This window comes from Crinia signifera, chromosome 2 (genome assembly GCF_055691185.1).
Source record: "Crinia signifera chromosome 2, ASM5569118v1, whole genome shotgun sequence".
Lineage (NCBI taxonomy): Eukaryota > Metazoa > Chordata > Amphibia > Anura > Myobatrachidae > Crinia > Crinia signifera.
Genome location: NC_139218.1, coordinates 228,142,038 through 228,168,621, shown reverse-complemented (window position 1 = coordinate 228,168,621; position 26,584 = coordinate 228,142,038). Strand labels below are relative to the sequence as shown.

The 26,584-nt window shown below is 42.9% G+C and overlaps 1 protein-coding gene across 3 annotated transcripts in view; it reads left to right on the top strand.

Moving 5' to 3' along the window:
- Positions 1-26,584, top strand: part of SCML2 (Scm polycomb group protein like 2) — a 90,599-nt gene that overhangs the window by 31,070 nt on the left and 32,945 nt on the right. For all 3 annotated transcript variants that reach the window (XM_083173970.1, XM_083173968.1, XM_083173969.1), the window contains exons 3-6: positions 407-477; positions 5,300-5,534; positions 7,684-7,772; positions 10,411-10,654. In XM_083173970.1, coding sequence (XP_083030096.1) covers positions 407-477; positions 5,300-5,534; positions 7,684-7,772; positions 10,411-10,654 — 639 coding nt within the window. The remainder of the gene's footprint in view (positions 1-406; positions 478-5,299; positions 5,535-7,683; positions 7,773-10,410; positions 10,655-26,584) is intronic.

Genomic DNA, 26,584 nt, shown 5'->3' with positions numbered 1-26,584 from the left:
CCGTCGAAAAGCGTTCCCTCAGCCCCCCACCCATGGATTGCATTGGACCGATCGCAGTGGTTAAAAACAATGTGCGATTGCGATTCAATAGATTTTATGTGCAGCACATACTATTTGACGGCAGGCCCGCCCATCGCACCAACGGTCCCTAAAATATAATTCAATTTATTGAACAGATGTGGTCAAAATCAAATGATTGCATGCAATATCTAATTAGTGTGTGGGTAGCATTAGAAACTTACCTCTTGCTTATATTTGTAAGCACAACACTGATAACAAGAACATTTTGAGTATTTATATGGCACTTTACATATAATATGTGGTTTTACAGCCGCTTCAATTTTTGTATTGCAAATCAGTTATATTAAATATATGATGATCTGTCTGTAATTTTTTTATTTTTCAGAACAATTTAACTGGAGTGAGTACTTGAAGGAGACTTGTGCAGTTGCTGCTCCTGCACATTATTTTAGACAGGTACACTATACTTTTTGAGATGTAACTTGTCTAGGCATTCTTTGTTGTGAGATATATGCAACACAACTAAAATATTAAGAATGGGTTGACAGTCTAAAGGTCAATGCAAGCAAAATGTCAGCATGCGACAGGCCGACATGGGAAAAGGTCGACATTAGGTTTTTGTGGTTTCTGTCGACATGGACACTGTATAAGTGTACTGCGCTGGCCATGCTTAGGTCAATATTGTATTCTCCCTCTATGCTCACTGGGAAGTATGAACAAGTTGAATTGATAAAAAAAAGTCATGTTGATCTTTTGACTGTTGACCTAGACACTGTCAAACCAATGACCACCTACCATATGTTTTACTGTTAATGTTATTAGTGACTAAAATGTTGTGAGCCGTGCCCTCTCTCTTTATTGTGTGCCTAATGGAATTTGTTAAACTGCTGTATGTACACGTGTGTATAAATACATAATAGAAGGATCTGGTACTCTCTGCATTAGTAATCACTGACCCCGTTGCCCTCTGTTTTAAAAATACACACACCACACCACTAGACCACCAAGGTTATTTTAATGTTTCAGTGCGAACACCTTTTCATCAGGGCAGTGTGTGTGTGTGTGTGTGTGTGTGTGTGTGTGTGTGTGTGTGTGTATTTTGAGAGATTTCATTCTACCCTGTGAAAATTTGCCCAAACCTATTTAACTATTATACCCAAACCCCTCCTCTTTGTAGGAAGGTTCCTCCTTCAAGTTAAGATTTCACTTTTAATAAATTTTCCTAAAAAGTGAAGAAGAAAAAAAGGTTCTGTAGTGTAACAATTGATTACATGACAGAAAATTCTCAGTATAATTGGTGTTCAGCAGTAAGATTACATGGGGTCCCAATAAACTGTATGAGATCCTTTCTGCATCTTGCAGGTAGGTCACCAAAGCTGTAGCAGGTCCCCCACTAACCTGTTTGAATCTCTCTTGGGACCTTTGTCAAGTAGGAGGAGGTTTTCGGCTTATCCAATTTTCACACACTTCTTATTTGACCTGAGGGTGTAAGTGCAGTGGTTAGTGGATGCTTGTTACAGATGGTGCTTGTTACAGATGGTGATTTTGAGAAGTGTTCTTGTATTATATGTGCAGCACCGTTGCAATTCATTTGTATTGATGCATGTTTAGAGCTCTAGGTGTAGCTCTGTAATTCTTTTACATGAACACCTTTTACCTGTATTCTTTGAGTACATAAAGTGGCATATGTTGTGAACAATGGTTTACTATGCCATAAATATTATGCCTGATATCACTAAAACCTGCACTGTTGGTGTGCCTTGAGGACCGTGGTTGGGAATGCTTGAACTAGTCAAAATCTCCTGTTAAAAGTTCTCCATATGTACACCCCTTATCTTCTTATTGGGCATCCCCATAGACAATGGAGCAACTCTGCCCTTTGAAAATCACACCTAGGATATGAGGTGGTCTTCTATCCTTCCAATCAAGTATTGACAGTGTGGTGATAGGTATATCCTATGTAGTATGTTTCAAAACCATTCCATGTATGATGCTGCTGGAACTAGTTTAATGAATAGTTCATAATCTTCAATATTTTTTTTTTTTAACTTAAGGATGTGAACTGGTCTCTCCATTGCACCAATCCCATCTTCTGGGTATCTGGTAGAGGGGCATGAAGAAATTAATAATGTATAGAGAGCGCTTAAAAGGGGGGTTCTCCTTTAACAGTTAATTGTATAATCTAGTGGATTCTCTTGATCTCTTGGTGAAAGCACCCTGGAGAGGCCAGAGACTATTCTTAATCATCTATAAACATACTCTATCTGCACTGGATCACAATGCATGGGCAAAACACGGTACTTGTGTAGTTTCATGGCGCCGTGCGTCTGACTCCCCTTGCGGGGCTCACTTCGCTCGCCCACGCTGCGGGCTCGGTGGCTCGCTACGCTCGCCACGCTATCTAAAATCAACTCCATGCCAACATGGATAGTGGGGGTATGAACTATCCATGTTGACATGGAGTTAAGTTAGTTTATTTTAGATAGTTTGCCGAGCGTACAAACCGGAAGTAGCACGGCGCCATGCTGGCGCCGTGAAACTACACAAGTACCCAAAACACTGCTTGGTCTTTTTTCAAATTATGCATGTCTTCATGAAAATGAATAAATAAAAAAACTATTTGTGTGTGTGTGTGTGTGTGTGTGTGTGTGTGTGTGTGTGTGTGTGTGTGTGTGTGTGTGTGTGTGTGTGTGTGTGTGTGTGTGTGTGTGTGTGTGTGTGTGTGTGTGATTTATCACAATGATCTGTAAATATAGGATTTTTTAATTCAGTACTTTATTTTTCCTTTAAACACTCTCTCATTGATGTGTCTCTAAAATATAAGAGTGTCTGAGAGCTGACACTGCCATGAGTAGTAAATAGCCACTAATATAAAAATGCGGCACCACCAGTTGCCAGCACTGTATTGGCACCATTTATTGAGGAAAAAATGGAAATGGTGAGATACCACCAAGGGGGCACTTTAAAAAAAATCTCACAATACAAATACCATTTCACTACCGGTAATTATAAATCTAAATTATATTGTCAAATTGATCAACTGCCATTCTCTGTATCCCTAATCACGGGCCAATAAATTGATAGAGCAGTTACTATTTTGTTTATAGGGACTAAACCAATGGACAATTGTCTGAACTGTGAGATTTTAAAAAAGCCCTAACAATGGAATCTTTACAATCGCATATCGGGGTAGCAAAATAATTGAGCAATATGGACAATGTGTACTTATGTGGGATAAGGGTAACATCCAAACTTCTTCTTCTAAGATTTATGTGTGTGTGTGTAGGGGTGTTACAGTATTTCTGGCTCAAAATGTATTTTCCATCTGTGCTTGCTAAAACAGTGTTACTCTGATTTTAATGTTGTGTTGGTGTAATTTGGTGGTTCTTAACCTTGGTCCTCAAGTACCCCCTACAGTTCACGTTTTCCAGGTCACCTCATTATTTACTGACCTGTTTTAAAAAAATCACAGGTGGAGCCAATGTTGTCACTTGTGATTCTGTGTGGAGACCTGAAAAACGTGAACTATTGGGGGTACTTGAGATCCTAATTTGAGAACCACTGTGTAGCTTGTATATAAAGCCCTCCATTTCTGTATTCTGTTCTAGCTTATGTTTTAGAGTTCAATGTAAATTCAGCTAGAATTTAATATGCATACAGATTAAGAGTTAGAAGTTGGGTAGTTATAGACCATTAAAAAGGTGGGAGGGCTCTGTTCAAAAGCTTACAATCTATAGGGGATTACAGTATAAACTAGAAGCTGCCAGGTATTTGTGTGGCATATGCAAAAGCCTCCGGTATTGTCTTTACAATCCAACTATAATTATATTTGAATCACATTGGTTTGCCCAAAGCACATTTTAATACCTTTTTCTTGTATTTGCTCTAAATTGTAAACCAAGCCACAATGTAAAGTGTTACAGAAGCTCACCACTAGTGGGTACCCTCACCCCTTCACATGTCCATTCTGAATTTCTGAGAATTGAAAGTGCTGAGAGTGAACCAGAATAAGGCCCTATGTTGAGTTAATTTTCCTATTATAGGTCAAACACTACGAAGTCTGATGCTTTGCCAATAAATTTACCTTTGGAGTTGGAAGTGTCAATCATACGTTCCTTTTACCCATACAATGGGAAGAGAGGTACTTAAAGAGTAGCAGCCAATACAGGTACCCAACAGTGCTCTTGGAGTGTTTGGCACAGGGGACTACAAATAAAAGTGTGGGGTGACCATGCTAGGCAAGGGGAAACCTGAGTGATGTCAATAAATAGGGGCAGCAACACGAGCTAGCTTGCCCTGCAGCTAGGCTTCAGTCAAGGGGCACTATTGAAGTTGTAGCCTCTGACGAGTAGTGCAGTGGGTGGTTAGGCAGATAAAGCCAGCTCATCGGGGAGGTCTGTAAAAATGCAGAGTGGGCCAGTCAGATGGGCAGAAGCAGAGAAGGCCCCTGGCCGCCAGTACAAGAGGAACTCTCGTTCCCGGACTGGAGGTGGCTGGTAGGCCGCAATCCCCGGGACCCTATAAATAGGTTGCCCGACTCCACAGCTCGTACCCAGCACTCCAGGGGATACAGTCATTTAGGTCTACACCAACTAGGTCGACAAGCATTGGGTCGACACCACTAGGTCGACATGGGCCTAGGTCATTAGGTCGACACAAGCATTAGGTCGACATGGGCTAGGTCGACAGTCAAAAGGTTGACATGGGGTTTTCCACTGCTTTTTGAGCTGACATGTACCGACAGGTGGTATTTCATGCCCTACCATCCACTAGGGCATGGTGGGAGAATAAAATAGTGTGCCAAGTGTAGCGTGGCGATGCGGTGCACTTCAAACTGTCCATGTCAACTGTGTCGACATACGGGTAAAAAAATCAGTGAAAAACCCCATGTAGACCTTTTGACCGTTGACCTTGCACATGTCGACCTAATGCTTGTGTCCACGTCGACCTAATGCTTAAGTCGACCTTGCTGCCTGTCAACCTAATGGTGTTGACCCAATGCTTGCCGACCTAGTTGGTGTAGACCTAAAAACCCACACCCCACTCCAGGGAGGATGTGGAGGGGTATAGTGGCACGAGAGAAGCCTGCAGGGCATCCTAGAATAAGGCCAGGAGCAAGGGACAAACGTGGCTGCTCTCCATAAATGCCAAGCCGTGCCCCCCTGGAATGTTTTTAAAGTTAAACAATGCTATCTCATAACTACTTGTTGCATTGTGTTACAGTTTGAACCTGTATTTATTCTTATATTGTGATTATTATTTTTTTCTTTTTTTGTAGTCTAGAACTCCATCAAGCAACGATTTTAAGATTGGGATGAAACTGGAAGCTCATGACCCTCGAAATGTTACATCTGTTTGTATAGCCACTGTGATCGGAACCTCTGGAGTACGTTTACGCTTAAGACTGGATGGTAGTGATGATAAAAATGACTTTTGGCGGTTGGTGGACTCATCTGACATCCAACCCATTGGCACATGTGAAAAAAAGGGAGATATGCTGCAACCACCATTGGGTAAGAACTTGGATAAAGGTTCTGGATATTAAATTACTTAATTTCTACAATATATTGTGTACTATACCACTAATAATAATTATGCATATAAACTATAAGCTGCATATATAAGTATATGTGCGTTAAACTATATGCTGAGAAGTAAAACAAGTATGTGGTCCATCATTAGAATGGTAGTTTTTACTCTGCAGGAAGGGTTGGCACTACCATTAACCTCTTCGGTGGTATGTCTGGCTCTCCTGAGAAATTTCCGGGCAAGCCACTGATTGGGCGGTGTGCACCAGTGGTGCCTCCAGCTGTCCAACACTGGTGCACTCACATCCCTTTTGTCACTCGAACCCCCCGTCGCATACCTTCCCCCACAGCTGCCCCCCAGTGACGACAGGCGCCGTCGCCCCACTCCGGAAGTTCGGGGCCGCTCGGGAGCCATTGGTGTGCACTAATATGCTAAATGAGTGATAACTGTATGGAGTGCTGGCTACTGGCATGAAGGGGAAGCAGCCAGCAGTTTATAGATGCAGGCTTCTGCTTCATGTTAGTATTACGTGAGAGTGATGCTTGCATATGTCACATTCCCAAGAGAAGAATATTCTGCTCACTCTGCCTGCTGGATACGGGATTACTGCTAGAATACAGGGTTACTATAATAGTAGTAGAAACTTTACGTTTTTATGTAATCTAAAGTATTATCTACTTAGTCATAAAATGTAGACATTCTACATATCCACATATTTTGACTAAGTTGCAAATATTCTATTGTCACACAACCGTTATATGATAATCCAAATCATTCCAACACAATTATTTTTTTCTTGTTGTAAGTGTGAACTATGTGAATTCACACATGACAGCAGCTATATCTAGGACTATGGGCAGTATTCAATCCGGGGTCACGACTGTCGGGCCGGCTGGACCCGTTCTCAGCCCGCTCGACTACATCTCGGCAGACTGAATTCAATGTCCCGCCTGCCAAGTGAGAAATATCCGTGAGCTCGACAATCCACACCCGTTCTCTGCAAAATGAACCTGTTCAATTCTGTCTGTAAAGACCACATTGAATAGGCACTCGCCGCTGTCCCCCCCCCCCCCCCCCCCCCCCCCGGAAATAGATTGAATATCCCCTTAATGTCACTAAAGGTGCCCATACACGTTACAATTATTGTATACAATATTGTATACAATATCGAATCTCATCCGATCTCGGTTTTGCGATGAAATCAGATGAGATGAGATCTAGTACAAAAAGTATGTGCAGCACATACTTTTTGTACTAGATCTCATCTCATCTGATCTCATCGCAAAACCGAGATCGGATGAGATTCGATATTGTATACAATATTGTATACAATAATTGTAACGTGTATGGGCACCTTAAGACAATCCTCTGCTCCAAAAACCAGCAGCCCAGCAGACCCCGTGTTGGCAGGGAGACGCAAAGTAAGTGTGGGCGCCGGCAGTCTGCGGGGGCTATTGCTGACCGGACTTGCAGATCTACTTGTCTGCAGTCTTGGTGCTGCTCCTGCTAATGACAAATGGCTCTCCCAAAATGGCAGCCCCCATACAGCACACAGTTTTTGAAGATACAAGAGGAGGCAGGAAGAGTACCGGGACTGCAGACAGGTAGATCCGCAGGTTCCGGCAGCAGACCCTGCATGTCGAGGGGTGAGCACAGACCCAGCGGCAAGCGGACGGGTGAAGCAGGGTTGGGGGGTCTTAACTTTCTTTGGGGGGCGCCGCCCCTAAATTTTCTGGTGGGGGGGCACCCATTGTATAATTACTCCACTGAGAGAACTTTACATGTAGGTGTTGTGTTCAGTCGGCCAATTCGACAATCGGTATTATATCTCCAATTGCCGCAACCTTCTGACAGTCGGAAACAGGTGTATCGGCAAAAAACTCCTCGATCCATGTGTATTTTGTTGAAAAGGAATGCAGGTTCGACAATCTAAGGGCTGTTTTCGACAATGCAGGTTAGTTTTGTTTTATAAAAAAAAGTTGAATCTGTGTGGAGGAAAGACTTACAAATGTCAGAGACTATGTAGGTGTGTGCTGATATTTTGAATGGTCAGAAATACCGGCACATTTTGAATACTCCCCTATGTGGTTTACATGATTATACATATGATTTTTTATTTTTTTACTTCCTCAGGTTTCCGGATGAATGCCTCTTCATGGCCAATGTTTCTCTTAAGAACACTAAATGGAGCCGAAATGGCACCAGCATCGTGCTTTAGAAAGGTAGGCGTTGTATGTACCACAGGAAAAAGATTGTCATGTATCATAAACAATATGCAGGGAGTATTCTGGAAACCAGTGTGCAATACAGACCTACCATTATGGAGGTTGTTCAGGTGAGTATACAGCAGCCCCCTATTCTGGTCGCAAATCTTTGCTTTCACACAATCAAGTCCTAAGTGTTAGTGAAGAGTATACTAAGGCCAGTATTCAATGCCTCAGATTCGCCGTTTTTTTCAGTGAATCTGGCAATTCGCTGGGTTAACGGCGAATTTTCTGTTAGAAAAAACAATTCGCCATATTCAATGGAGTGGGGGTGAAGAAGGGCTTGCAGGGTGCTGCTGGGGTCGGAGCCGCTGCACTCACTGGTCCCGATCATGCCTATGTAATGATCGGGACCAGTGTGCAGTGAATATATGAATATTAATGAGCGGCTCTGGCTCCCGGCCCCCTGCTGGCGAATGTGTAAAAAAAAATATATATATTGTTTAAAAAAAAAATATATATATATATTAAAAATATATTTATGTGCTGCAAGTATATGAATAAAAATAGCATGCCCTTTCATAGAAAAAAAATTCTGATTTTTTAACACCAAAAAAAAAATTAAAAACGCTTTAATTTAAAAGATCACATTACAGTTCACCTAAAAAAGATGACGAATGCTAAACGGAGAATCATGGCGAAAATCAATGGAGAAAGCAGTTCTCCATTTGAGCATTGAATACACTGTCGGCGAATTCCACTAAAAACCCCATTGAAAATCACAGGCGAATTGTGGAGAATCATTTACGGCGAATCGGCAGACATTCGCTGTTCATTTGTGGCGAATTGACTCCATTGAATATGGCGAATTGTTTTTTCTAACAGAAAATTCACCGTTAACCCAGCGAATTGCCAGATTCACTGAAAAAAACGGCGAATCTGAGGCATTGAATACTGGCCAGTGTATTCAATGCTCAAATGGAGAACTGCTTTCTCCATTGATTTTCGCCATGATTCTCCATTTAGCATTCGTCATCTTTTTTAGGTGAACTGTAATGTGATCTTTTAAATTAAAGCGTTTTAAAAAAAAATTTTTTGGTGTTAAAAAATCAGAATATTTTTTCTATGGAAGGGCATGCTTTTTTTATTCATATACTTGCAGCACATGAATATATTTTTAATATATATATATATTTTTTTAAACAATATATATATATATTTTTTTTACACATTCGCCAGCAGGGGGCCGGGAGCCGGAGCCGCTCATTAATATTCATATATTCACTGCACACTGGTCCCGATCATTACATAGGCACGATCGGGACCAGTGAGTGCAGCGGCTCTGACCCCAGCAGCACCCTGCAAGCCCTTCTTCACCCCCACTAGTGTCCGGACACCCCACAGGTGGGACACGTATGCTGCTTTGCTGGGGGGGAGGTGAGGGGATGGGGGGGGGGGAGGAGAGATATGCGGGGGACATTAGCTGACAGGGACGGCTCCAGCAGTAGCAGACCTCTGGCTCCGGCAGCCACAGCACGGTGATGTCAGCGCTGGGACTGCTGGAGCCGGAGGTCTGCTGCTGCTGGACCTGTCCCCAGGCTGTGCGGAGGCTCCCGCCTGCATCAGCGCGCTCCCCCGCCGGGACACCAGTCCCTCCCATCCCCCTGCAGACTCCAGACAGGCATGGAGCATCTGAGCAGGGGGACATTTTTCGCCGTCAGGGGCAGCGAGCCCCTGACGCATTGAATAGTCAGGGCTGGCGGCGAATTGCAGGGGAGCGAAAAATCATGGCGAGGTGACAAATCTACTCACAATAACACCTCTTATGTAGTATGTCCACAAATAGGAGAACAGATTTGCTGACAGCTTGACATTCAGGGCAATTTAGATTGCCTGTAAAACCAATTGTGAAGCTATGTGGTAATAGCTAATGTCTGTTGCACCATACACATGAGGAGAGGGAGCCTCTGTGCTGAGCAGTAATGCACCAGTGATGTGTGATGAGCGATCTGGTTATGGACAGTGTTCTCTGGTGACAGCACATCGCCATCGCTAGGGTGCCTACACAGGGAGTGATCCGTGCTTCATTTCGAAGCAATCTAATCACATCCCGTTAAAAATAGGGCTACAATTGCCAAGTGTTTATGGCGTATTAGAGTCCTGTCACAAATAATTTCCACTGAAGTAAAGGTAGAAATTAAAGTTTTGAGCAAATAATAACCTTTAAAACAGCAGCCCTTAAACTATTTTGCTCTGGGACCCCGTCAAACAATAAAAATTATTACAGGACCCCAGCAAGTTACCACAGAATGGTCACACACCTGTGTGGTCAGCAGATTGCACATGCATGGCAGTTTTATGGAGGCACACAATTATGCGAGGAGTCTGAAGTAACAGACAATTTTACTGATTTTTCAAACTTCTTGGATCACTGACTGAGAGATTAGAGAAGTTATCAGTCGTGACCCACTTTGGGGTCAGGACCCTCAGTTTGAGAACCACTGCTTTAGAAGGTTCCTTTTGGATTCCTTGAAGCGGCAGCTACCACTGCTATAGATATGCGGATACCACTGACCCGAATGGAGGTTCTGTACGTGAAAGAAATAGTGAATGTAATAGCGTAATTTATTAATAAATCATCATTATCATCAACCAGGAACCTCAAAAGACATCTCAGAATTTATTTAAAACTGGAATGAAGCTGGAAGCTGTGGACAAGAAGAATCCTTTTTTAATTTGCCCAGCTACAGTTGGCGATGTGAAAGGAGAAGAAATATTCATCACATTTGATGGATGGAGAGGAGCATTTGACTATTGGTGCAAACATGACTCTCGTGACATCTTTCCTGTTGAGTGGTGCAGTATAACTGGAGATTCGTTACAGCCACCTGGAAATAGTGGTAAGTAATTACTATTATTGTACATAGTGAATATGCTTTGCAATCTGAGTTGGACCATGATAATAACATTGCTACATGCACACAAACTTCAACAGTTAGCTCTTTTTTTTTTTTTTGGTGTAAACCAGGTGGTGCAACCAAATTTCTGGCTGATTACACACTTACAATTTGCTAGTAAATAAATGTGTGCGTTTGTCATGTTTCTGATACAGAGCCTGATTCGTGTTTGTAAGTAAAGCAAAAAAAAAAGTGTATTTTGAGTGGAACAAACCATGTTGCAATGTAAGGTGAGCGAATAATTAGTATTTTTTTTTTCTGTGCAAGGTAAATACTTGTCAGTAGAATGAGATATTATTTTTGTTCTGTTCTTACCAGTATTTGATATTTACACAAGCAGTAGGTTGACATTGGGAAGGGCGGCAGTGAAAATTGAATGAGACTGAGTGATATTATGAAGTTTACCTGATTTGAGACCAATACAATACTAATTATATTGCACAGTCTTGACAATCTGTGATGCTGTATGAGTTTTGGATATACGTGAAAAGAGCGTTATGCCCATATAGTCAGTCCTATTGAGGACATGCTCCAAATGCTGAGGAGCACTTCATGGTTTATGTTTTTTTGATGCTATATTTAATGAACACCATGACTCAATGACCAGTATTCAATGCCTCAGATTCGCCGTTTTTTTTTTCAGTGAATCTGGCAATTCGCTGGGTTAACGGCAAATTTTCTGTTAGAAAAAACAATTCGCCATATTCAATGGAGGCAATTCGCCACAAATGAACAGCGAATGTCTGCCGATTTGCCGTAAATGATTCTCCACAATTCGCCTGTGATTTTCAATGGGGTTTTTAGTGGAATTCGCCGACAGTGTATTCAATGCTCAAATGGAGAACTGCTTTCTCCATTGATTTTCGCCATTATTCTCCGTTTGGCATTCGTCATCTTTTTTAGGTGAACTGTAATGTGATCTTTTAAATTAAAGCGTTCTTAATTTTTTTTTGGGTGTTAAAAAATCAGAATTTTTTTTCTATGAAAGGGCATGCTATTTTTATTCATATACTTGCAGCACATGAATATATTTTTAATATTTTTTTTTTTTTTTTTAAACAATATTATTATTATTTTTTTTACACATTCGCCAGCAGGGGGCCGGGAGAAGGAGCCGCTCATTAATATTCATATATTCACTGCACACTGGTCCCGATCATTACATAGGCACGATCAGGACCAGTGAGTGCAGCGGCTCCGACCCCAGCAGCACCCTGCAAGTCACTAGTGGTGATGGTGGATAGATACAGTTACACCGATAGTAACGATAAGAACATAGAGCTAGCAGCAGCGCAGGCAGACGGGGATGATGGCGCCCCTGCCGCTGGGCTGGATAAGCGACCAGCACCTCAGGTGAATGAGAATGAGGGTGACGGCTTCTCCGACATCAGCGACTCTGAGCTGCTGCTGCAGGACGGAGCGGCGCATGGTGAGTGACGGAGAGACTTCTCCTTCTGCTGCCTGTGTCCCTTTAAGCCCTCCTTCTCCCCAACAGAAATTCAGGGGCAGGCAGGCAGGCTTGCCTTCCTCCGTCCCCCGGCTCCCTGCGGCATTCGCAGCAGGGGCTAAAATTCGCTAGCAGGGGCAGCAAGCCCCTGCTGCATTGAATAGGGTGACAGGGAGGGCTGGCAGCGAATGCTGCAGCCCTCTGAAACCCTGTGAATGTGCAGCGAATCCTAAACAGGATTCGCTGCACATGGAGAAAAAAATCATTGAATACTCCTAAATATTTGATCGTTGGATTGATTGATTTATTTAATTTAATGATTTTCAAAAACTTGTCCATAATTGTGCTATATAGCAAAAATATTTACTAAAATGCACCTTGCAATTGAGCCTAGAAATTGAATAATCAAGTAATCAAAAAAGTTCATACAGTCAGTGTATTTTAATGGATACCCACATGAGGTATATAATAGGATTGATAGTTTATTAGACTTATCTCATTACAGTTTCATGTGCGGGATAATCTACTAAAGCTGGAGTATTAATACTTACCCCCTTTCATATATACCTGGGTAATTGCCATTCATACCGGAAGAGCCAGGTTATCCATCTCACAGTAGATGGTTGGAGATGTCACCACAAAGCACTACTGAGCCTGCCAATGCACTCTGTATAGGCATCCTTTTCAGACCACTGGCAACCTGGGTAAGTCCAAAGAATAATCCTGGAACCGGAGCAGGGTCACAGATATTTGACCCAGGTCGGTCTGTTCGGACATAGCCAAGACAAAGGTGAAGCCACAAGCCCCAGCAATATCCCAGGTTGAGCATTTATATCTGAACAGGGTCTTGTTAAAGGCTACAGCACAACTTCCATTTTTTGCACAGCACTTGGATTGTTTATTCAGGTCAGGATCCTTTGCTAGTTGTATATGCTGGAGTGGGAATGAAGCTGGATTGCTTTACGATTGTATTCCGCATGATTCTGCAAAAATGTTGAAAGTTACTAATGAGAAAAGCATCAGGCTAGCAGGATATCCCTTTGCTGTAACCAAATGTAGAATATCTTGGTGCTGAATGCAATATACTAGTACTGGGTGCCGGGAGCGCAACTGAAGCAGGCTGAAGTGATATTTGCTGTGAGGAAATACCGGTGTAGGTGTATAGGATTGTACTGGAGAGAAATGCTAAGAATACTGGAGCAGGTTTGCTGAAGTGCACTCAGGATGATTGCTGAAGCACACTCAAGATGGGTATACACCTAAAGATCTGTCTGGTGGGAACAAAGATTTGGCAATGTACTGTAAATGATCGACCATTTCCTCCCAAACAATGGGAAACAGACCATTAGCACTCAGACAAATTTGGTTATATACATTTGATTTGATCAAAATAATTGTTTTTGTCCATTTTGCAGCATTTGGAAGCGAGTGGTTGTTTGTCATTTGCTCCTATACATTACCAGAATTTTGTTCCCACCAGACAGATTGGACAGATACATCTTTTAGATTATAATACAGTTATGAAAACTTGTGCTGTGACACACTGAGAAGCAAATACTGGTGCAAGATCTGAGGGGATACGGTCATTATGTCTCGACCAACTAGGTCGACATGGGTCTAGGTCGACAGGTCATTAGGTCGACAGTCAAAAGGTCTACATGGGGTTTTTCGCTGTTGTTTGAGCCGACATGTGCCGACAGGCGGTATTTCATGCAATACCATCCACTAGTGCGTGGTGGGAGAATAAAATAGCATAGCGAGCGATGCGGCGCACTTCAAACTGTGTACATGTCGACTGTGTTGACATTCGGGTAAAAAACAGTGAAAAACACCATGTCGACCTAGTGGTGTTGACCCAATGCTTGTCGACGTTGGTGTAGACCTAACAACCCACACCCGAAGCAAGTCTTGGCACTCCCTCTGAGAGATTTTGTACTGAAAATATGCTGTTGCAGTGTTGGATTTAAATAGGGCATGTTGAGCAAAGATATTCAGGGTGATAGGTTATTGGAGTTCCTGGGAGCTAGTTAGATGGAACGTGGGCTGAGGAGATACAGAGAATTGATTTCATTCAGATTGGAAAATGAGGTACCAAAGGCAACCAGTAAAAATTGCTGGTTTCACGGCAGCAGTTACGTAGTCAGCGTAGCGTCCCTGTCAGAATGAGCGTAGTGTTCCTGCGGCCAGCGTAGTTAAAAGTAGCGTAGTGTTTCCGCGAGTGTCCCTGTCAGAATCAGCGTAGTTTAGTGTTCCCACGGCCGCTTATGGCAGGTGTGTAGGAGTTCCTGAAACACCCCCACTATCCACGCCAGCCTGAAACGAGGGGACACGTTACACGTCCTCCCGACCTTTTAATACCCCCACTATCCACGTCGGCGTGGAGTTGATTTTATAAAGTGTGGTGAGCGGACACGGATTACTTTACATGTATTCCGTGTCCCCTCGCGGGGTTTGCTGCGCTCTCCACACTTTATAAAATCAATTTCACGCCAACATGGATAGTGGGGATATACAAAGGTCGGGAGGACGAATAACGCATCCGCTCGCCATACTTCGGGCTGGTGTGGATAGTGTGGGTTTCAAATGGAGGCACTTGCCAGTATGTAACATGGAGCACTGGCAAATGCCTCCTTTATTGTGCATGAGACGCACTTGCGTCCGCACCCCCTCTTTGTGCAGGAGACGCTGTACCCTGCCGCAATAGTTACTCAGACGTATAAGCGTATCAGACGCTTCTGCGTCTCAGATGCTTCTGCGTCTCAGACAGATGGAGCGCCTCCCACATGATCCCCTGACTACGCAGGGTTGCCGTGGAGTCACTACGCTAGGCAGCCGTTGGGCTACGCTGATAATGTAGCTTAGGCTGCAGCCATGAAACTACACAAGTAAGGCAGCCATTGGGCTACGCTAACAATGTAGCTTCAAATGTAGCATAATCTGCTGCCGTGAAACTACACAAGTACCAAATTGCCTGATGTTGTAGGTGCTTGTACTTTTTAATATAAACAATAAAAATATTATGCAGATTTCATTTTTGGAAATTATTCTGTATATATTAATTCATAAAGTTTAGTTTCTGGTCTATATATATATATATATCTATTGGAGGCTTTTTTAGAATTGTCCGGTAATACTTGTTGCTACATTCAAAATCCACTACAGTTGCAATTGATTAGTTTGTGAACAGGATAGTTTTTTGGTGCAGGTGTTATTTTAGCATACAGAAGGTTGTGCTTACTGTGTGCTATCACCAGTGGTCATGATGATAGATGTACAATGCAGTGTATATTCAATGAAAAGCTGATAAGAGAATTTCAAAAATGTGGAAATGGTATACAAAGTCTCCACTAGATGGTAGCATAGATACAATTGTCTAGTAAATCTTTTTAGCCTTTGATTTATATGTGTTAACTGATGCAGGCTACCATCAGCAATTGCAGCAAGTGAAAATATACATATAACAATAGAAATGTAGAATGCTGGCATTCTGTACAGTCCATAAACTGCAGTTGCATAAAAACTGGTATCTATGTGATAACACCCTGCATGTGTACTCCTGAACATGGCTTTGTATAAATATCTGGAAATTTACTAATACCCCAGAGGTAAATGGTATTCCCAGAGCTGTTGTCTCTGGAATTGCACTCAGGACTTTTGCAGGGTCATTCCCGTGTTTTGCAAAGGTATCCACCAGTGTGAACAGGTGTGACCTGGCTTTTTCAAACAGGACTTGAAAAAAAGAGATGAGGAATTATATCAGGTGATGTAACGTCCAATAATGCTGCAGAGAGGAGAGGAGACATGGCGCACTGGAGGGATGAGAAGGTGCTGGAGCTGCTGGCTGTGAGGGAAGGAGGAAATCAACAAGAAAGTGACTGGCACTGCAAAGGATGTGCAATGTTAGCTGCTGCATCAAGCTCTTATTTGCTGTATGAAACCACAAAATAGTGCAATAAACCAGGAACTCCAGATTACTCAGCAGTAAATAGTCATGATTAAAGCAGTGCACTGTGCAATCACCGCCCACCTCTTTGTGCTGGATAAAAATGTCCCCTTTAAACTACATCATCTTGGCCAGCCAATCAAAGGTGCTCTTTAGATTCCTCACACTTGTGGGCAGGGCAGACCCAGGAACCGGTGTGAACGGGGTCTGGTGAGCGGAGATGATCTGCGACACAGCAAAAACCCTTGATTTTCCCGGGGCAGCAATGAAAACCTGGTATAAAATGGGATTCTATATATTATATATCAATACCAACTAAAGAAATCTGTAATACACTATGTTCAGAAACATAGTTCTTTGGATCCATTTTAGATGTGAATTTTACTATAATCAACAGAAATGGTTTCTCTATATGGGGGTTAATTAGATCTTGAAAAGAGGGGTTTAATGCTGGGTAATAGGACTGAGCAAGATTATGGGTGGACATGTTGAACTGAATCACTTGTAGTGTTCCTTGAGCCTGTTAATAATCAGGAGGATTCCTGCACACAGGCAATATTTGTTACATACCTACCACATTTTACAACATGCCCAATATTAATTGTGCCGTGCTGCATTCTGCTGCTTGGCCCTTATTAACGACCTGCAGGAGCACTCATCGGCCATCAAGCAGAGCATGCACACTGGGTGATATAATGAATGATATCACCTATTGTGTTTGGGTCTAAAAGTTTGTTTTTGCCTAACCAGCAAAATGTGTAAACAAGGGACTGTGCAATTCTCTACTAGTACGTACTTACAAAGTCTGACCTCATGTAATCTGAATACTTACTACTCTACGCAATGCATTTTTATTGATGAGGGAATTTACCATCGCCTTCTTTCTTTGCTTAGCCACCCTTAAGGTAAAGTATTCCTTAAGGTGAAATCTCCTTTTATTCATAACTGCCCTTTGTAAGGTTTCTGGATGCAATTTTGCATTGACCCTGAATATATCTTTACATATGATCTCCCCTCTACTATGCCCTCCTACCTCTGTGTCAGTCTGTTTCCACCCAGTTTGTTTAATCACTGTTTCCAATTGTAAAGCGCAACGGAATATGCTGCACTATATAAGAAACTGTAAATAAAGAAATAAATCTACTGTGCTTCCCCAGCCAATTTAAATAAACCTTTTTTTTTTCATTGAAACCTCTATGTAATAATTTATTTATTTACAGTTTCTTATATAGCGTAGTATATTCCGTTGCACTTTTTAAACAATTTTAAACAGTGATAAAACAAACTGGGTAGAAACAAACCGATATAGAGGTAGCAGGGCCCTGCTCGCAAGCGTACAATCTAAGGGATAATAGGAGGGACATATAAGGATAGGATTCCCTAGCAGAACAGTCCCACCACATTACAAGACTGTCCTGATGGGATGCAATTAGATATGAATGCTATTGAAGTTCTAGTAATGGCTTTGTATGTAAGGAGAAGGTTTTTTTTTTATTGAATTCGGTAATATAACTGTCAACCAATGATGGGACTGACAGAGCGGGTCAGCAGATGTTGAACATCAGCTTTGCAGCTGCATTCAAAATGGATTGTAGTGGTGAGTCTATTCTTAAGGCCCTTATACATAGAGCCGACTTGTCCTAAGGACAAGTCGGACCCAATTCTCCTCCGAGCCGCCCGGGAGGCTCACATACAATTTAGGACTTGATGTGCCATTTTTACATGTGATAAATCGCATGCAAAAAAAAAATAACAGGGAGCTGCAGGGCGGCGAGGAGCAGTGGGGGCGTGCGGCGGCTCTCAAATGAGTGGCCGGCTGGGGAGGAAGCAGTGGGGCAGCAGCGTTAATCAGATCAGTGCTGGGGCGGGCAGCGGTGACCAGATCATCAGTGTCCACTCACTGTCCAGTGCCGTAGCGGGAGGACAGCAGCGGCGGCTATTACATCTTTAAAATAATGTCAAATGACTCTCCGGGTTATGATTGGCTGAGAGAGAGCACTCTCAACCAATCAGCGGCCGCAGAGGGAGGGAGAGTGCTCTATCTCAGCCAATCATTAGCCGGGCAGTCATTTGACATGTTATTTTAAAGTTGTAATTGCCACGGCTGCTGTCCGCCCCCTACGGCGCTGGACAGTGGACACTGATCTGGTCACCGCCTCCCGCCCCAGCACTGATCTGATTACCACCACCGATTGCGACGGATCTCATGTCCCGCCGGTCCGACCCCACGGGACCACGCATCGAACCCAACGCCATGTCTTAAAGAAACTATTTGGTCCGATTTAACGGGACGATTGATCGCAATCGGCCGAAATCGGACCAAATCGGCTCGATGTATGCCCACCTTTAGGAATTATGGTAAAGAGGGTATTGCAATAATCAATGTGTGAGATATTAGGGTGTATTAATGCTTTCTGCGAGCTGTGAAAGCGAATAGGGCTTCCTGCTCAGTGTTCAACTAACCGCCTGCCACGTGTGCGGCCACTAAACAGCGAGGCTCACGGCTAAATGCAGCAGGCTCCCTGTTTGCCACGTTGAATATGGCTCGCTTGTTTTCTGCGATTCCCCGCCCTTTAACTCCCTCACTGGCTGCATTGAAAGAACCCCAATGAGTGCATGGATTAGAGTTGTAATTTAAACCTTTCATCCCCTATTATTAAACAGTATCAAATGCAAATACAATGAATACAGTGTTTGTTGATGTTTCTCCAATATTTTATTAAACACACAGGTTCAGTGAAACCTGAATGTGAGAAACAGCACAGTTTTTCCCACAAAGATGGTGCAGTTTTCGTGTATTAGTTTGCCGGAGATTAGCCACATCTTGCGCATGTTTATCGGAGATAATTGACTTAGCCCCCCGGCGAAGCATTTACCTGCGATCAGTGAGGAAATAATCCCCTATAGGACTGTTTGCATATCCACCTTTTCATAATTACTAAGATTGCAGCTGCTGTTTGGCCTTGTGTACCACTGCGCATTCTGTCAACTATTATCTTTTTGTTTATGTAGCATCGACCATTACAGAGTGCTGTAGGAATGTATAGGAACGTTTGTGCATTATTCCCTGCCATATTAGTCTAGGTTATTTACCAGTAAGGGGTAACTAAATCATACACAGGGAAAACCAAACTATACAGCTTGCAAAGTGCCCTGTTTGGAAAACTTCCTTGAGGTTACCCTCCTATTTTAGGCGCTGTGTATCATTTAATGTGAATATATGAAATTTTTTTTTTTTTTTAAATAAATATTTTAAATAAATAATAAAAATGAAAATAGAAACTCCCTGGTATGATTTCAGCTGCAGACGGGGTGGTGTAACTGTGCGATCACACCTGGGCCCTTATTCTGGTCGGTGCGGATATATCCGCGTGCGTTCGGCCCGCCGATGTTTTGTGTCTGCGCATGTGCAGAGGCGTCTCTGCGCATGTGCGAGCGGGGCGTACGGCCAAATCCCGCATGATATGTGAACACTCCGAACAGGGGGTGGAGAGGGGCGTGAAGGGCTATTTGGGCTCATTACCATATGCATACGCCCCGCGTTTCATGGGCGTTCCCATGCAAACGCTGGGCGTACGTATGGTAATGCGGCCGTGACGCACGTGTATGGGGCGGACATATGACATCGTCGGATGTCAGCTGCCCGCCCAGATCCCGGCTTTTGCACGGAAAAATGTCCGTGTGGTCTGAGGTTGCGGGAGCTGGTGGACCACTCGGTCCTGCATTCGATGGTCTGCGACCATCGAATGATGGGGGAGGTTCCCTGAGATGGAGGAGGCGTATTCCGTGAAAAATACACGTGCGGTCCGTTCGGCCAGCTTCTTACCGCATACGGACGGAGTTGGCGATCCGTATGGAACGCAGGGTTTCGCACGCACGGTCCTGGCCGCATAATCGGATCCGGCCGCACCGATCAGAATAAGGGCCCTAGTTAGAAGGAAACTACCCCACACAGATGTGGGTTTACCTTCTATAGAACAGCAAAGAGAGATAAAAATCCCAGTGTCTGCTCTTTTGTTTGTATAGAGTGCAATATGGCACACAATTTTTAATAAAAGATTATTTAATGATTTGTAAAAAAAATCTCATTTATAAAACAGTACTCTTTGAAAAAGCTCACATTGGAGCGAAACTAGTTAGAGGATCCTGGCACCCGTGGAGAGGAGTTACTTTTTCCTGTGAAGTCCACCATTGTTGTCCCATACGCTTGTACTCACTGCCAATTCTGCCAGAGACATCGATTACACAGGCGGCCACTACACGGACACCGAGTTCCAGCTTTGTTGTTACCATCAACTGTGCAGCGGGTGAGAGACGCAGCACAGTACGCCCCACGGACACACCGCACTAGCCGGAGGTGAGACCACCCACTGCTGCGGGTGAGAGACGCAGCAGTACCGGACTGACATCACACTGCTGGTTTTCAGGTGGTTCTCTTACCTGGCAATTCATCTTGCATTCACCGAAAATTAGCAGGTAGCAGCACTGGGGGCAGTGAACACTTCACGGAATCGTCCCTCAGTCTCCCTGCTTCTTTCCATCTTGCTACAAAATATTTACTGGAGTCCGTGAGTACCACATATGTAGAAATATTATCCCTGCTAAATAACCAAATACGCTTGGAGACCGAGTAGTTTATTGGCAACCTGGTGGACAATCTATATTCATATATTCACATATGGAATTTGAATAAATCCCGGGGACATTCATTTTTATCTTATATAATTTTTATGCATATGTATTTCGTATTATTTATTTCTATATATATTTTTTATATTTTTTTTTTATTTTTTTTCATTAATTATGTTATAGCTTGCATATAAACCAACACAAATAGGTGGCCACCTAAATTATATGAGCATTGTCCATTTATCCATCTAATATTCAATAATATTTTATATTGTGTGAAAATTATTTATTGTATTTTTTTATATGTTTTATAAATGAGATTTTTTTTACAAATCATTAAATAATCATTTATTAAAAATTGTGTGGAATGGTGACTAAGCCATATTGCACTCTATACAGACAAAAGCGCAGACACTGGGATTTTTATCTGTTTGGAATCAAGCCACTGGCCCCAAGTGTATGACGTAGCAATTCTAATCACCGTGCTATCATGCAGGCCAAATTTTATTCCTTAGAATTTTTTAGTGCAGAACATAATAAAAGGTTACTTTTAAGGATTAAATGAATAATGTACGGTTTGTCAACCTGTATTTCAGGCAACTATGTGCAGTAACAGAGATGGCTTAACTTCCTCGCTCAGATTTTGTCTCCCATTTCACAGCACTGCTTATCTAAATCTTTATATAACAAGTTCTCTTGCTGTGTCAATAACGCTGCATACGGTAGTTTAATGTCAAGAGCAAATATGGACCTTCTTATGGGGCCTACACACAGGGCAATTTCAGACCATTTTCTAAGCAATTTGAGTAGATTGCTTAGAAAATGAGCCTACATCACTCCTCGTGTAGCGGCCATAGTGATAGGGCCGGACATCGCTATCACAGGGCAATTTAAGATCCTGCATGCAGGATAAATCTATTAAGATCACCAGTCAGTGTTCTCAGATCGCTCAGCACAAATCGCTGACACATCGCTGACACATCGCTGACACATCGCTTTACAGCGCTGTATGCTGAGTGATCTAGCATCATTCCGATCAATCAGCACAGTCACCCTATTACTTTCAAGGGCAATCTGCAACCTTATAGTTAGCCTTTTGATGGAAATTTCTGTTAACTCTACTACATTGAGCTATTAGTATTTAGCAGGAATACATACATTTATGATGAGACTGCAGTTTCTACATTTTACTGGAAATAAACCTTGATAAATTGGCCCCTATTAAAGTTTTTTGTCAGACGGGAAATCTCGGCACTCGCCTATTCGATGCGGTCGTTAATGACGGCATTGAAGGCTTTAAAAAAAATCTGTTTTTGTCAGAAACAGCCGTGGATTGTCGAATTCACTACCGTTTTCGGTCATATTGCGGCCATTTTCAGGACTTTTAGACACTCAACTTGGTACTTTGAATACATATTACGGTCAGAAGCTGGCGAAAATGACCAAGATTTTGACTGTCAGGGCACCAGATTGAATACCCCCTTAATAGTTTGCGGTATTTCTATTTAACTCCTGTGTTGTATTTTTATTTAGCAATCAACTCTTCCTTTTTTGGAATGTAAGGCTCAGAGTCCATTCATCCATTAGTTCAAAACAAACTCTTCTGCTGATCAGTTGAGAAAAGACAGATGTTCTAAAAATTAGCCTGGTTGACCCAAAGCCGCTTTCTCATGGTGCTTCTAGTTAACATCCCCTTAAAGCATTCTCCACAGCAATTAACATTATTAATGTGGAGCTGTATCACCCAGAAAAGAAGCAAGCATGTAAAGGAAACCTTATTTAATCCCTACATTCTGACATTGTGGTAGACCACCCATTTTAAGAGATTTATCTGTCCGGTAGAGATGGGAATTATTTCAAACAAGTTGTTTCCTCTTTGAAATGCTAAGTGTTTGTCTGAGGCAGTAGACAAGCCTGGAGCTCCAGACTCCGTTATCAAAAGCAACAGGAAATTCAAATTTATTATTTTTTTGTAAAATGTGCTGAAAATTGCATGTTTTTTAGGTTTGTTTTAAGATTTTGTCAAGTACACTGAAAGCATTTTGCCGTGTGATCTAGTACACAGAATGGAATGGTTTTTGCTTTCAAGTAGTACAATTACACGTAAACAATACCTGAACAATCCCTGGGGGTAACTTAAGTAGATGTATCTTCCATATGACTCTGCACCTCCATCCACTACGCGGTCTATGTTAGCAGGCCAGGGTGGCATTTTGTGACCTCTTAGCAAAGTGCTGACATGGAAACGCACTTAAGTTATTTAAGGACTGTTTAAAGCAGACATGTCCAAACTATGGCCCTCCAGCTGTTGTGAAACTTCAAGTCCCATCATGCCTTGCAACAGTTTTGTTATTAGGGAGTGCTAAAACTATGGCAAGGCATGCTGGGATGTGTAGTTTCGCATCAGCTGGAGGGCCACAGTTTGGACATGCCTGGTTTAAAGCAATAGCATATCTGCCTGTACTGTGAAGATTTATTGGAATATGCAGGATATTAAATTATATTAAGAGTGGAGACATTTCTGTGAATTATAACAATGTCTTATGTTAGAGCAGGGTGTCAAACACAAGGCCCGTGGGCCAAATCCGGCCCGACAGACCTCGTCATGTGGCCCGTGCAGCCGCCGCCAGCCTTCACCTTTTATTCTCTTTTATAAGATCTTTTTTGAGAGGTTTTTTTTGCACTGCCGGCGGCCATGTTCCTGTGGTCTTTTAAGATGTCTGCGGCCACAGGAACATGGCCTCCACGGCTACGTGGAGGAGGGCCCGGCAGCCTGTTACCTCTTATCGAGGCAGTGGCAGACGCTGGGTGGGGACGTCATGACGATGACGCCTCCCACCCACGCGTCTGCAGAGAGGAAGGCAGGCCGAGTCGGGGGGCCGCAGCAGGACAGGCCGCGGTGCAGAGAGTGGAATTGAAATGACTGGAGCCGCAGCAGCAGTAAAGGAGCCTGAGGAATAAAATACAGTAAGTTACATTAAAAAAACAATATATCTGGTGGTGGTGTCATGGTATTACTTTTATATTATACAGGGGGAGCAGCCTGTGGTGTCATTATTATTGTACAGGGGGAGCAGCCTGTGGTGTCATGGCATTATGCCATGACACCACAGGCTGCTCTCCCTGTATAATAATAATGCCATGACACCACAGGCTGCTCCCCCTGTATAATATAAAAGTAATGCCATGACACCACAGGCTGCTCCCTCTGTATAATAATAATAATGCAATGACACCACAGGCTGCTCCCCCTGTATAATAATTTGTGTCATGGCATTACTATTGTTATATTATACAGCGGGAGCAGCCTGTGCTGTCATTGCATTATTATTATACAGCGGGAGCAGCCTGTGCTGTCATTGCATTATTATTATACAGCGGGAGCAGCCTGTGGTGTCATTGCATTATTATTATACAGCAGGAGCAGCCTGTGGTGTCATTGCATTATTATTATACAGCAGGAGCAGCCTGTGGTGTCATTGCATTATTATTATACAGCGGCCCTTTGAGGGTGAGCAAACTGCTGATGCGGCCCCCGATGAATTTGAGTTTGACACCCCTGTGTTAGAGGATTCTTTTGAGTATATAAAGGCGCAAAGCAAATTACATTTTTGAGGTGGCTTCCAATACCCTTCATAATTTAAATAAGAAGGTATAGTACAACATTTTTAGTAATGTAAATGGAAGTAATGTCCTCAATTTGCAATTTACGGGAGATAACACTGCGGAACAGTTAATCTGTTGCCAGGGATTTAAAAGTTGATCTTGATTCATTTTGTGCTGCTGCTACATAATCACAAACAAAAAAATGTCTAGTTATTGTTGAAAGAGGTAGTTGTTAACAGAATCAACCTGAGAACACTGGTGATGACTAGATTTATATGCCTGCAATATAAATCTAGTTGGGCAATAGCAACGCAAGGGGGCGAGCATCGCTGGGGGCCATACACACGGAGTGATCCATGCTTCATTTATAAACAATCTAGTTAGATTGCTTAGAAATGGGGTGTTAATCACCCCGTGTGTATGATCCATTAGTGTTCTTTATTATAGTCCTGAAATCTGGCATAAGTAGTGTGCACAAAGTTCGATTTTGTCTAGACTCGAACAGGCTCGAATCGAAAATACATTGCACAGTGTGTACACCCCTTTTTTTCTATTCGAATACACCATAATGGAATATTGTTTCTACAAGATAGTTATTGAAATATGAAAAAGCAGTGTTTACTAGTTTTTTGTAACCTTTTGCATAATTTGCTGTAACTATGTATTTTAACCTGGATAAACCCATAGTATCGCAGTTCCTGTTAAAAATGCTACCCCTTTCCTGGAAGAATGAATAAAACATATATACAGTATAAGTTGGGGATGGCCATCGTTGCCGTTGCCATCGATGGCAATTCTGCAACTGGCCATCGATAGTGCTAAACTTTGCAATGGATGACCATCGATATTTTTACATATCGATGGTCATCCATTGTGTTTGATTGGCCTATGGGCCAATCAAAACACGGAGGCGGGACTTCGCGGATGTCGGGGGGCGGAGCTGTCCCGGCACTTTGGGGAAAGAAAAAAAAAAGCAAAACATCATTTTGCTGTTCCATCCATGGAGGGAAACCATCTGGTTCTCCCCCATCGATGGCAAAAGTATTCAACATCGGCCATGAACAATCGATGATTTCGAATCATCGATGGTCATACCTAGTATAAGTATACAGATAATGGCTAGCAACATACTATATGGTCCTTCTCTAACCCCTCCTATTTTACTATTCTAGAGAAGTACTGTATGATCAGCTGTACTTATTGCGTCATCCATTTATATTAGCGTGTTTTCCAGGAAATACATTTATTTTCTTAATTGTTTAAACTTGCACTTGGGCTCCTCAAAAGAAGCCACTTTGATTCCAATTGGTGCAGAGCTAGAATACGGGATTAGCTTGTCCTAATGCAAGTTTCATAGTTTTCCCTAACAAGTTCTCAAGAGACTTCTTCCCCTCCATACACCCCACCAGTGCTGGCTGCTGCTGCGTCCCCGGCCTGGCTCTCCCCCGCCCTCATCTCTCCGCTGACCCAGCTCAACCTTTGCTCCTCGCCCCGCAGCAGGGTGGCCGGGCCTGCAGCAGCAGGTGACTGACCATCGCTGTCACTGCAACTGGCAGCAGCAGCCGGCAATCATCATCATCACCGCTGTGAGCCTGTGTGCTGTAGCAGCCCCTCTTCCTTACATTCTCTCCCTCCCTCCCCCACAACCGGCTCTCACCCCTCCCCAACACAAGTACCACATGCAAATCTCTGAGAGGCCATTCGCTGTCGCCTCTGGGGGCTGCACCCGGCAGCAGGGGGCTTTGTGTGCGAGCGGAGGACTCGGCTCGGGTCTGGTCCTGGTGAAAGTGAGCAGCAGAGCTGACGCTCAGAACGGCGCTGCTAATGTGCACATCTGTAAGGTAAGAAGCTAAACCAAACCCCTGCTACAGTACCGCTACACTGCCTGCTGCTGCCTCATTGTTTGGTTTTCATAGGTAGATATATAACTGAAATTAAAGTCCTTCTATTGCTCACACTTGTGTTCTGTACGGAACGGATCCATCATTTGTGATCAGGTTATGTGCTATAACCGGTCTGCATTGTAGAACTTATTTGCTGATTTAAGATTTCTTTTGCTACAAATAGTACTTATAGTGACTGTACCCACATCACCACAAATTATCTTTTGTGAGGGTGGACCAGAGTACAAAGCTGATTAGGATCATATTTAGGTTATTGTGCGAATAACTATCTCTTCTATTGTGTTATGCTTCCCAATAGTAGTAATAATTCATATTTGAGAACATTTTATTATACTATCAATCAG